Source organism: Rattus norvegicus, chromosome 4, assembly GCF_036323735.1.
Source record: "Rattus norvegicus strain BN/NHsdMcwi chromosome 4, GRCr8, whole genome shotgun sequence".
Lineage (NCBI taxonomy): Eukaryota > Metazoa > Chordata > Mammalia > Rodentia > Muridae > Rattus > Rattus norvegicus.
In genome coordinates, this window is record NC_086022.1 from 72,867,352 (window position 1) to 72,879,766 (window position 12,415).

The 12,415-nt window shown below is 38.7% G+C and overlaps 1 protein-coding gene across 1 annotated transcript; it reads left to right on the plus strand.

Moving 5' to 3' along the window:
• Window positions 1-11,236: 11,236 nt before the first annotated feature.
• On the plus strand, window positions 11,237-12,178 carry Or2a25 (olfactory receptor family 2 subfamily A member 25). Its single transcript, NM_001000846.1, has one exon. It carries the CDS (start codon window positions 11,237-11,239, stop codon window positions 12,176-12,178), a length of 942 nt encoding a protein of 313 aa, NP_001000846.1.
• Window positions 12,179-12,415: the final 237 nt, after the last annotated feature.

Consider the following 12,415-nt stretch of genomic DNA (forward strand, 5'->3'; position numbering starts at 1 on the left):
CTTCATTGTCCAGGCATTCAGATTAGATTGTACGGAGGCTAGAAGCCTAGGGATAGTTAACTAGAAATGCTCTGGGCTCAGTCCAAGCAATGTATTCATAAAACTTGGGTTCAGTTCTCATCATGTCCCTCCCTCTGAAAATATCAACATTACAGCTGACCACTTGGGATTCAAACCGTTTAGAGTGATCATCTCTGAAGAAGATTAATTCTCCCTTTCTCAGCAGTAATTGGCTATAGCTATTTATCTAGTGTGGGGTATTATGAGATTTCTTCCAACCTCATCTGACTGTCAATTGCTGTTGTTATTATCCAACATAATAACAACATACTGTTTGGGCAACATACTGATGATGTAACATGGGTACAGCTTCCTTATCATGTCCCATAGATACCATCTCACAGCATACTTCCTGGTTCTCTGGCTCTTATAGTCTTTCTGTCCTCTTTTTGTGATGTTGCCTGAGTCTCAAGTTTTGGGCTTGCATTCTAGATGTATTGATTGGGACTAGTTATCACATTGTCTGCATTTTTACCTCTTATGGATTTATGTAATGACCTATTCTGCAAAAGGAGGCTTCTTTGGTGCACGATTAGAACTGTATTTGTCTGTGAGTTTAAGAAGAAGTATTTAAATGCAATCAGACTCCTGAGGCTGCAGAGCTGAAGAGACTACCAACACTGCCCACCCCTGCTCACATCCCTGGCCCAAGAGGAAACTGTATATGGCCTCTGGGTTCCCGTAGAGGAGGGTCCAGGAGCAGCAGGTCTGCTACATCTGAGACACTGCCAGAACCTGAAGGGACGGACAGGATAAACAGTTCTCTGCAACCAAATCCCGTGGGAGGGAGAGCTAAACCTTCAGAGAGGCAGACACGCCTGGGAAACCAGAAGAGACTGCACTCTGCACACATCTCTGACGCCAGAGAAAAACACCAAACCCTATTTGGAACCCTGGTGCACGAAAGCTCCCAGAAAGGGCGGCGCAGATCTTCCTGGTTGCTGCCGCCACAAAGAGCTCATAGGCAGCACACCACGAGCAAACTTGAGCCTCAGAACCACAGGTAAGACCAAATTTTCTGCTGCAAGTGACCTGCCTGGGGAACTCAAGACACAGGCCCACAGGAACAGCTGAAGACCTGTAGAGAGGAAAAACTACACGCCCGAAAGCAGAACACTCTGTCCCCATAACTGGCTGAAAGAAAACAGGAAAACAGGTCTACAGCACTCCTGACACACAGGCTTATAGGACAGTCTAGCCACTGTCAGAAATAGCAGAACAAAGTAACACTAGAGATAATCTGATGGCGAGAGACAAGCGCAGGAACGCAAGCAACAGAAACCAAGACTCCATGGCATCATCGGAGCCCAATTCTCCCACCAAAGCAAACACGGAATATCCAAACACACAAGAAAAGCAAGATCTAGTTTCAAAATCATATTTGATCATGATGCTGGAGGACTTCAAGAAAGACGAGAAGAACTCCCTTAGAGAACAAGTAGAAGCCTACAGAGAGGAATCGCAAAAATCCCTGAAGAATTCCAGGAAATCATAAATAAACAAGTAGAAGCCCATAGAGAGGAGTCACAAATATCGCTGAAAGAATTCCAGGAAAACACAATCAAACAGTTGAAGGAATTAAAAATGGAAATAGAAGCAATCAAGAAAGAACACAAGGAAACAACCCTGGATATAAAAAACCAAAAGAAGAGACAAGGAGCTGTAGATATGAGCTTCACCAACAGAATACAGGAGATGGAAGAGAGAATCTCAGGAGCAGAAGGTTCCATAGAAATCATTGACTCAACTGTCAAAGATAATGTAAAGCAGAAAAAGCTACTGGTCCAAAACATACAGGAAATCCAGGACTCAATGAGAAGATCAAACCTAAGGATAATAGGTATAGAAGAGAGTGAAGACTCCCAGCTCAAAGGACCAGTAAATATCTTCAACAAAATCATAGAAGAAAACTTCCCTAACCTAAAAAAAGAGATACCCATAGGCATACAAGAAGCCTACAGAACTCCAAATAGATTGGACCAGAAAAGAAACACCTCCTGTCACATAATAGTCAAAATACAAAACACATAAAATAAAGAAAGAATATTAAAAGCAGTAAGGGAAAAAGGTCAAGTAACTTATAAAGGCAGACCTATCAGAATCACTCCAGACTTTTCACCAGAAACTATGAAAGCCAGACGATCCTGGACAGATGTCATACAGACCCTAAGAGAACACAAATGCCAGCCCAGGTTACTGTATCCTGCAAAACGCTCAATTAACATAGATGGAGAAACCAATATATTCCATGACAAAACCAAATTTACACAATATCTTTCTACAAATCCAGCACTACAAAGGATAATGAATGGTAAAACCCAACATAAGGAGGCAAGCTATACCCTAGAAGAAGCAAGAAACTAATCATCTTGGCAACAAAACAAAGAGAAGAGAAGCCCACAAACATAGCTTCATATCCAAATATGAATATAACAGGAAGCAATAATCACTATTCCTTAATATCTCTCAACATCAATGGCCTCAACTCCCCAATAGGAAGACATAGATTAACAAACTGGATACGCAACGAGGACCCTGCATTCTGCTGCCTGCAGGAAACACACCTCAGAGACAAAGACAGACACTACCTCAGAGTGAAAGGCTGGAAAACAACTTTCCAAGCAAATGGTCAGAAGAAGCAAGCTGGAGTAGCCATTCTAATATTAAATAAAATCAATTTTCAACTAAAATTTATCAAAAAAGTTAAGGAAGGACACTTCATATTCATCAAAGGAAAAATCCACCAAGATGAACTCTCAATCCTAAATATCTATGCACCAAATACAAGGGCACCTACATACGTAAAAGAAACCTTACTAAAGCTCAAAACACACATTGCACCTCACACAATAATAGTAGGAGATTTCAACACCCCACTCTCATCAACGGACAGATCATGGAAACAGAAATTAAACAAAGACTTAGACAGACTAAGAGAAGTCATGAGCCAAATGGACTTAACGGATATTTATAGAACATTCTATCCTAAAGCAAAAGGATATACCTTCTTCTCAGCTCCTCACGGTACTTTCTCCAAAATTGACCATATAATTGGTCAAAAAACGGGCCTCAACAGGTACAGAAAGATAGAAATAATCCCATGCGTGCTATCGGACCACCACGGCCTAAAACTGGTCTTCAATAAAAATAAGGGAAGAATGCCCACATATACGTCGAAACTGAACAATGCTCTACTCAATGATAACCTAGTCAAGGAAGAAATAAAGAAAGAAATTAAAAACTTTTTAGAATTTAATGAAAATGAAGGTACAACATACCCAAACTTATGGGACACAATGAAAGCTGTGCTAAGAGGAAAACTCATAGCGCTGAGTGCCTGCAGAAAGAAACAGGAAAGAGCATATGTCAGCAGCTTGACAGCACACCTAAAAGCTCTAGAACAAAAAGAAGCAAATACACCCAGGAGGAGTAGAAGGCAGGAAATAATCAAACTCAGAGCTGAAATCAACCAAGTAGAAACAAAAAGGACCATAGAAAGAATCAACAGAACCAAAAGTTGGTTCTTTGAGAAAATCAACAAGATAGATAAACCCTTAGCCAGACTAACGAGAGGACACAGAGAGTGTGTCCAAATTAACAAAATCAGAAATGAAAAGGGAGACATAACTACAGATTCAGAGGAAATTCAAAAAATCATCAGATCTTACTATAAAAGTGTATATTCAACAAAACTTGAAAATCTTCAGGAAATGGACAATTTCCTAGACAGATCCCAGGTACCGAAGGTAAATCAGGAACAGATAAGCCAGTTAACCAACCTCCTAAGGAAATAGAAGCAGTCATTAAAGGTCTCCCAACCAAAAAGAGCCCAGGTCCAGACGGGTTTAGTGCAGAATTCTATCAGACCTTCATAGAAGACCTCGTACCAATATTATCCAAACAATTCCACAAAATTGAAACAGAAGGAGCACTACCGAATTCCTTCTATGAAGCCACAATTACTCTTATACCTAAACCACACAAAGACACAACAAAGAAAGAGAACCTGAGACCAATTTCCCTTATGAATATCGACGCAAAAATACTCAATAAAATTCTGGCAAACCGAATCCAAGAGCACATCAAAACAATCATCCACCATGATCAAGTAGGCTTCATCCCAGGCATGCAGGGATGGTTTAATATACGGAAAACCATCAACGTGATCCATTATATAAACAAACTGAAAGAACAAAACTACATGATCATTTCATTAGATGCTGAGAAAGCATTTGACAAAATTCAACACCCCTTCATGATAAAAGTCCTGGAAAGAATTGGAATTGAAGGCCCATACCTAAACATAGTAAAAGCCATATACAGCAAACCAGTTGCTAACATTAAAACTATTTGAGAGAAACTTGAAGCAATCCCACTAAAATCAGAGACTAAACAAGGCTGCCCACTCTCTCCCTACTTATTCAATATAGTTCTTGAAGTTCTAGCCAGAGCAATCAGGCAACAAAAGGAGGTCAAGGGGATACAGATCGGAAAAGAAGTCAAAATATCACTATTTGCAGATGATATGATAGTATATTTAAGTGATCCCAAAAGTTCCACCAGAGAACTACTAAAGCTGATAAACAACTTCAGCAAAGTGGCTGGGTATAAAATTAACTCAAATAAATCAGTAGCCTTCCTCTACTCAAAAGAGAAATAAGCCAAGAAAGAAATTAGGGAAACGACACCCTTCATAATAGACCCAAATAATATAAAGTACCTCGGTGTGAATTTTACCACGCAAGTAAAAGATTTGTACAATAAGAACTTCAAGACTCTGAAGAAAGAAATTGAAGAAGACCTCAGAATATGGAAAGATCTCCCATGCTCATGGATTGGCAGGATTGATATAGTAAAAATGGCCATTCTACCAAAGGCGATCTACAGATTCAATGCAATCCCTATCAAAATACCAATCCAATTCTTCAAAGAGTTAGACAGAACAATTTGCAAATTCATCTGGAATAACAAGAAACCCAGGATAGCTAAAACTGTCCTCAACAATAAAAGGACGTCAGGGGGAATCACTATCCCTGAACTCAAGCAGTATTACAGAGCAATAGTGATACAAACTGCATGGTATTGGTACAGAGACAGACAGATAGACCATAGGAACAGAATTGAAGACCCAGAAATGAACCCACACACCTATGGGCACTTGATTTTTGACAAAGGAGCCAAAACCATCCAATGGAAAAAAGACAGCATTTTCAGCAAATGGTGCTGGTTCAACTGGAGGTCAACATGTTGAAGAATGCAGATCGATCCATGCTTATCACCCTGTACAAATCTTAAGTCCAAGTGGATCAAGGACCTCCACTTCAAACCAGATACACTCAAACTAATAGAAGAAAAACTAGGGAAGCATCTGGAACACATGGGCACTGGAAATAATTTCCTGAACAAAACACCAATGGCTTATGCTCTAAGATCAAGAATCGACAAATGGGATCTCATAAAACTGCAAAGCTTCTGTATGGCAAAGGACAAAACGGCAACCAACAGATTGGGAAAAGATCTTTACCAATCCTACAACAGATAGAGGCCTTATATCCAAAATATACAAAGAACTCAAGAAGTTACAATGCAGGGAGACAAATAACCCTATTAAAAATGGGGTTCAGAGCTAAACAAAGAATTCACAGCTGAGGAATGCCGAATGGCTGAGAAACACCTAAAGAAATGTTCAACATCTTTAATCATAAGGGAAATGGAAATCAAAACAACCCTGAGATTTCACCTCACACCAGTGAGAATGGCTAAGATCAAAAACTCAGGTGACAGCAGATGCTGCCGAGGACGCGGAGAAAGAAGTACACTCCTCCATTGTTGGTGGGATTGCAGACTGGTACAACCATTCTGGAAATCAGTCTGGAGGATCCTCAGAAAATTGGACATTGAACTTCCTGAGGATCCAGCTATACCTCTCTTGGGCATATACCCAAAAGATGCCCCAACTTATAAAAAAGACACGTGCTCTACTATGTTCATCGCAGCCTTATTTATAATATCCAGAAGCTGGAACGAACCCAGATGCCCTTCAACAGAGGAATGGATACAGAAAATGTGGTACATGTACACAATGGAATATTACTCAGCTATCAAAAACAATGACTTTATGAAATTCATAGGCAAATTGTTGGAACTGGAAAATATCATCCTGAGTGAGGTAACCCAATCACAGAAAAACACACTTGGTATGCACTCATTGATAAGTGGCTATTAGCCCAAATGCTTGAATTACCCTGGATGCCTAGAACAAATGAAACTCAAGAGGGATGATCAAAATGTGAATGCTTCACTCCTTCTTTAAAAGGGGAATAAGAATACCCTTGGCAGGGAATAGAGAGGCAAAGATTAAAACAGACACAAAAGGAACACCCATTCAGAGCCTGCCCCACATGTGGCCCATACATATACAGCCATCCAATTAGACAAGATGGATGAAGCAAAGAACTGCAGGCCGACAGGAGCCGTATGTAGATTGCTCCTGAGAGACACAGCCGGAATACAGCAAATACAGAATGCCAGCAGCAAACCACTGAACTGAGAATAGAACCCCCCTTTGAAGGAATCAGAGAAAGAACTGGAAGAGCTTGAAAGGGCTCGAGACCCCATATGTACAACAATGCCAAACAACCAGAGCTTCCAGGGACTAAGCCACTACCTAAAGACTATACATGGACTGACCCTGGACTCTGACCTCTAGGTAGCAATGAATATCCTAATAAGAGCACCAGTGGAAGGGGAAGCCCTGGGTCCTGCTAAGACTGAACCCCCAGTGAACTAGATTGTTGGGGGGAGGGTGGCAATGGGGGGAGGATGGGGAGGGGAACACCCATAAACAAGGGGAGGGGGAGGGATTAGGGGGATGTTTGCCCGGAAACCGGGAAAGGGAATAACACTCAAAATGTATATAAGAAATACTCAAGTTAATAAAAAAAATAAATAAATAAAAAATAATATGCAATCAGAAATTATGTTGATTTAAGAAACTGGCGGTAGTAGGTTCTCCTTTACGGCTGCACTAGCATGCAGTATCTGACATGAATTTCCTCTTACTGAGTGGCATTAATATTTCTAGAGCGCATCAGACCACAAACAGGAAGGCATACTTCTTGGCCTCTATTTAAATCTAAGCTTCATACAAGTCCCTCAAAGATGCGTGAGAGACTTCTCTGTTCATTTATCTTCTTAGTGTAGCTACACTGGATGAATTTCCTTTTAAACATTCAATTCACAGTTTACAATGACCATAGAACATTATTTATATATGAGCAAATCCTATTTTAAAAGTTTAAAATTATTAAAATAGAAATGTTTTTATATTTAAAAAGCCACTGTAGTGAACTACTTCATAGTTAGAAGAAGATTCAGATCCTCTCTCTACATGTGGCCCAAATTCTACATTTTACCAATCTTCAAATAACAACTTATTGTTATGTTGTACCACAGGCTTTTAGAACTAGAAAAGAAGAAAATGACCCAATTCCTTGTATAGAGCTAGCAGAACATTTATAACAAACATGGATAAAGAAAATAGAAGAAAAAGGTATTGATTGGACACATTTTAGTAGAGGACATAAATACAAAACTATAAGTGCAGTAAATCAGACTAGGAATATTAGGGGGGAAAGGACATTTATTAGTTTATGTGTTAGTGAATTGAACAATAAACAAGGTGTGGGTAAGGCTGATTATTCCTTTTTAGATAACAGACCCCCTTGGCATCTGCCTAAGCAAGTGTGTAGCATGGGCTCTGGTTACCAGCCATTCTTCTAGTGAAAGTCTTTCATGGACAAAAGTCCATTCTAAAGTGATAGGTGTACTTTTCTCCTATTAAATTTAATAGATTATTACTTCCTTAGTAGGTTGGCATATATAGTAAAATAACTAATATTGGAAAGTATGTTTTGTCTCTTCTTTTTTGTCTATGAGAAAAAATTGATAAGTGAATCAAAGAAGTATTTAAACCACAAAGGAAGGCATCATCTGCTGTCTCCATTATAGTCCATGAAGATATAGATCATGGTAAGCTCATCTGTGGTTCAGGAAGAAGAGAAAACAGTAATATTGATATCTCTGAAAGGTTCTTTCTTCCTCTCAGAAATCAAAATCACATTGAAGAAGATAAATTGTTTCCCAGTGAAACTATTTCTTCTCTGTTTGTGCCTGGTCAAATTTTACAGAATAATATTTAATAAGTCCCTTTGGGATATTTTATCTACTTTCGTGACTCCTAAACATGCTTCCCACAGCTGCTGCTGATCTTATTATCTGAACTTAATTTGTGAATTATATTGCTTATGGAGTCTTGCAATACACAGACACACACACACACACACACACACACACACACACACACACACACTGTTTAAAGGAACAATGGTTAGTGTGTATATAAGTGATTCCAATTTCCCATTAAATACTATTTAATCTATTTGGATGTTAGTAGGTAGGGATGTTTTGAAAATCTTCAAATTATGATAAGTCAAGTGATTGCATTACGTTGAAGGCACCCTGACCTAGAAGTTATTGTATTGATTCTTAGATCTGTGCTCATAGATGACAGTGATTGAATACAGCTTCAGTACCCTCACATCTTGTCATGAGCTTTTCTCCAATGAAAACCAGAGTTAGGCACAGTGATAGCCCCTTTTTTCTGAAAGGGGAGGGGGCAGTGTGTGTGGTCGGTGTCTTCTCCTCCCCTTTCCATGTTTTCACAATATATTAGGAGGTAACTGAACTAACAGGAAAACAAAGTCAGCTCATTTTAGAAAAAGTCCATCTCCAAGTATCTGCTCAGAAGAAAAGAATTTCCACACTAACAGCTACTTGCTTCTCTCGCTCTGTATCCAACGTGACTTCACATGCTTTTTTGTAAGTTTGAGGAAAGTTTCTTATTTAATCTAAACTTTATTTATTATGAAATTTCAGATAAAAAGGAAAATCACAATGAAAATATAACTATTGCTGTCTATTCTTTCTAAATTCCTGATGTTTATAAACTTAATTACCAAGATAATCTGAAGGTGAACAACTCTTTAAATACATCTAGTGTGGGAAATCTTGTTTGATGCTGTTGCACTTTTTTATACTAAAACTATTAGAAAGCTTAGCTCTTTGAGAGATATGCTTATAAAGTTTCCATTAGCTCATGGAAGAAATGGGCTAATGACACAGAACGAAAGCACATTGGAGGCTTTATTTTTTAATGTAAGACTACATATTTTGAAAGAAGTAGGGGAAATTTTTTGTGTGTGTATCTTTCAACAACAAGGTTATCTGTGCTGACCAGGAGGGAAGTTTCCTATACTTGTTTCCATAGCATACAGCAGAATATCGTGGATGTTCAGCAAATGTCTGTGCATTTTACAATGTGTGCTTGTGTCACCTGGAGATAGGAGCAACATACATAATGTTCTTTGGTTATTCTTTTTTACTTGACTTTGTATTCATTGAATGGAAACTTTGAAATATTTTACAGGGGTTGCGGATTTAGCTCAGTGGTAGAGTGCTTGCCTAGCAAGCACAAGGCCCTGGGTTCGATCCCCAGCTCCGAAAAAAAAAAAAAAAGAAAGAAATATTTTACAATGAATGTAGCTTGCTAACATTTTTAACATTGGGTAAAATTGATCTGAACATGAAAGTAATATTTTATCTTCATTGCTTACAAAAGGTAAAGAAATACTGTATTGAAATAAGTGATCACTGTTCCATACATTGTATTAACTGAACCCTCTAGTGGAATTAGCATTCTACTTCAACTTCTCTAATGATGCAGGAATCTGTCTTGAATAAGTGGGCAATTAATCTCTTATGCAGTCAGCCAACTTAAATAAATTTTAATCCTAGTAACAGTCACCTTTGTGGGAGATGATTCCAGTAATCACAAATCTGTTTCTTGGACTCAGAAGATATTGTCTCTCAATAGTTTCCTGTATTTGACTTAAAGTAAAACACGAATTTATCCATTCTTATTTACAAAACCTTTCACATAATATCAAAATATAACAGTGAAACATGTTGAGAGAAATCAATATTTTTCTGAGATTTTTATTTTAAATGTGAAACTCATATGAATTCTAGGCTAAAGAATGGTATAGAGTCAAACAAGAAAGCTACAGCAGTGGTTTAAAAAGCTGCGGTTCAAAGCTTAGAAAACCTTCTCTCTGTTGAAAGAGATTTAAGCATCTGAACAGCCTCAAAAGAAAATAGCACCGAGTTAATAAAATAATTAATTTACATTGTCCTTAAACTGTATGCAGAAGACTCTTTAAATATGAATCTACAGTAAAAGCCTAAGCTTGAATCTGATTCAGTCAACATCTTCAACTGAAGACTTTAAAATATCATTAAATTATTCACATGGCAATTCTACTAATGAAACTGAGTAAAATAGAGCAGAACAAAAGAGAATATGACACATGCATTGAACAATGTTGGGATTCTAGAGGATATATACATTATATGTATGCGCTTGGAGTATGTTCTACACAGGCTCTTAAGCAAGATGTAGGGGACACAACAGAATTTTCTGAGTGTCCACAGGGAAGTATATGTGTATAAAATGAAGCACAGAGCGTAACAGAACCAAAGATAACTATATTCTAGCCCTATGACCATCTGTGGACACAAAAGTGAAAAAACAGTGATCCCTAACCTAAACCCAGCTGCAGTTATAACACACTTCCAATCGCTCTATGACATTCAGGTTTACTGTGTTTTATTAGTTCTGAAATCCATGGCAGTAAATATTAAAATTATAACATACTTTGTATTTATAAGAAAAGTTGATAGAAGAATGGTTGATACATTTCTCATCTTAATTCCACATGAAAATGACTATATACAGCATATGTATATAGTTGTCTGCCTCAACTAAACTGTACAGCCACCACCATGATGGAAACATATTACCATGTTTCAGTAAAAATTGGTTTGAACATGAAAGCAGCATTTGCTGAATGATGTCATATATTAGCAGTCAGATTATAGAACACACATTTCCTTCTGGTTCATTTAAAACATACAAAAGCTTTTAATTTAGTGACTAACGAAACAAGAATATCATGGAGTGTTTTCTTAAAAGCATTCACCATAAGAGGCACAAATGTACTATCCAAATACCTACTTTGAACATTCATACCAGGTTTAAACTCTCTTTCACAGGAAAATGGGAGGAAATCAGACCTTGATTACACAGTTCATCCTTCTGGGGTTTCCACTCAGCCCAAGGATGCAGATGCTCCTCTTTGTCCTCTTCTCACTGTTCTACGCCTTCACCCTGCTGGGGAATGGGACCATCCTAGGGCTTATCTGCCTGGACTCCAGACTCCACACCCCCATGTACTTCTTCCTGTCTCACCTGGCCATTGTCGACATTGCCTATGCCTGCAACACAGTGCCCCAGATGCTGGTAAACCTTATGGATCCAGCCAAGCCAATCTCTTTTGCTGGTTGCATGACACAGACCTTTCTCTTTTTAACATTTGCACACACGGAATGTCTCCTACTGGTGGTGATGTCCTATGATCGGTATGTGGCCATTTGCCACCCACTCCGATATACTGTCATCATGAGCTGGAGAGTTTGTGTTATATTTGTACTCACTTCCTGGATTTTAGGTGTCCTCTTGGCCCTGGTCCATCTTGTATTACTGTTACCATTACCTTTCTGTGGTTCACAGAAAGTGAATCACTTTTTCTGTGAAATTATAGCTGTTCTCAAACTTGCTTGTTCAGACACCCGCATCAATGAGGTCATGGTTTTGGCTGGGGCTGTGTCTGTGCTTGTGGGACCATTTTCTTCAATTGTAGTGTCTTATACTCATATTTTGTGTGCCATCCTGAAGATCAAGTCACAGCAAGGTCGCCAGAAAGCCTTTTCCACTTGCTCCTCTCATCTCTGTGTCGTTGGACTCTTCTATGGTACAGCCATTGTCATGTACATCGGGCCTCAACATGGGAAGTCCAATGAGCAGAAGAAGTATCTCTTGCTATTCCATAGCCTTTTCAACCCTATGCTCAACCCCCTGATTTATAGTCTGAGGAACAAAGACGTCAAAAGTGCTCTGAAGAGAATGCTCATTAAGGAGGATACGTCTTCAGGATGTTAAAAAATAAAGGACATTGCAAAAATCTTAGAATTAATTTCATTCAATATTGACCAGGATATGTAAACTTGGTCATCCTTTCCACTTTCTTCTAAAGGCATTCTCACACCTTCCAAGAACTTCCCTGTGTTTTATTTTCTCTTGCTTTGCAGATTGGTGTAGCACGAGGAACCCAAACATACATGGGCATGACAGTGCACAGGATTTTAATGCAGCTAAAAACAATCGTCGTGTTGCCCA

Excerpts from the sequence above, each read along its gene's own strand:
- Or2a25 (NM_001000846.1), top strand. The coding sequence starts at position 11,237 with ATGGGAGGAAATCAGACCTTGATTACACAGTTCATCCTTCTGGGGTTT.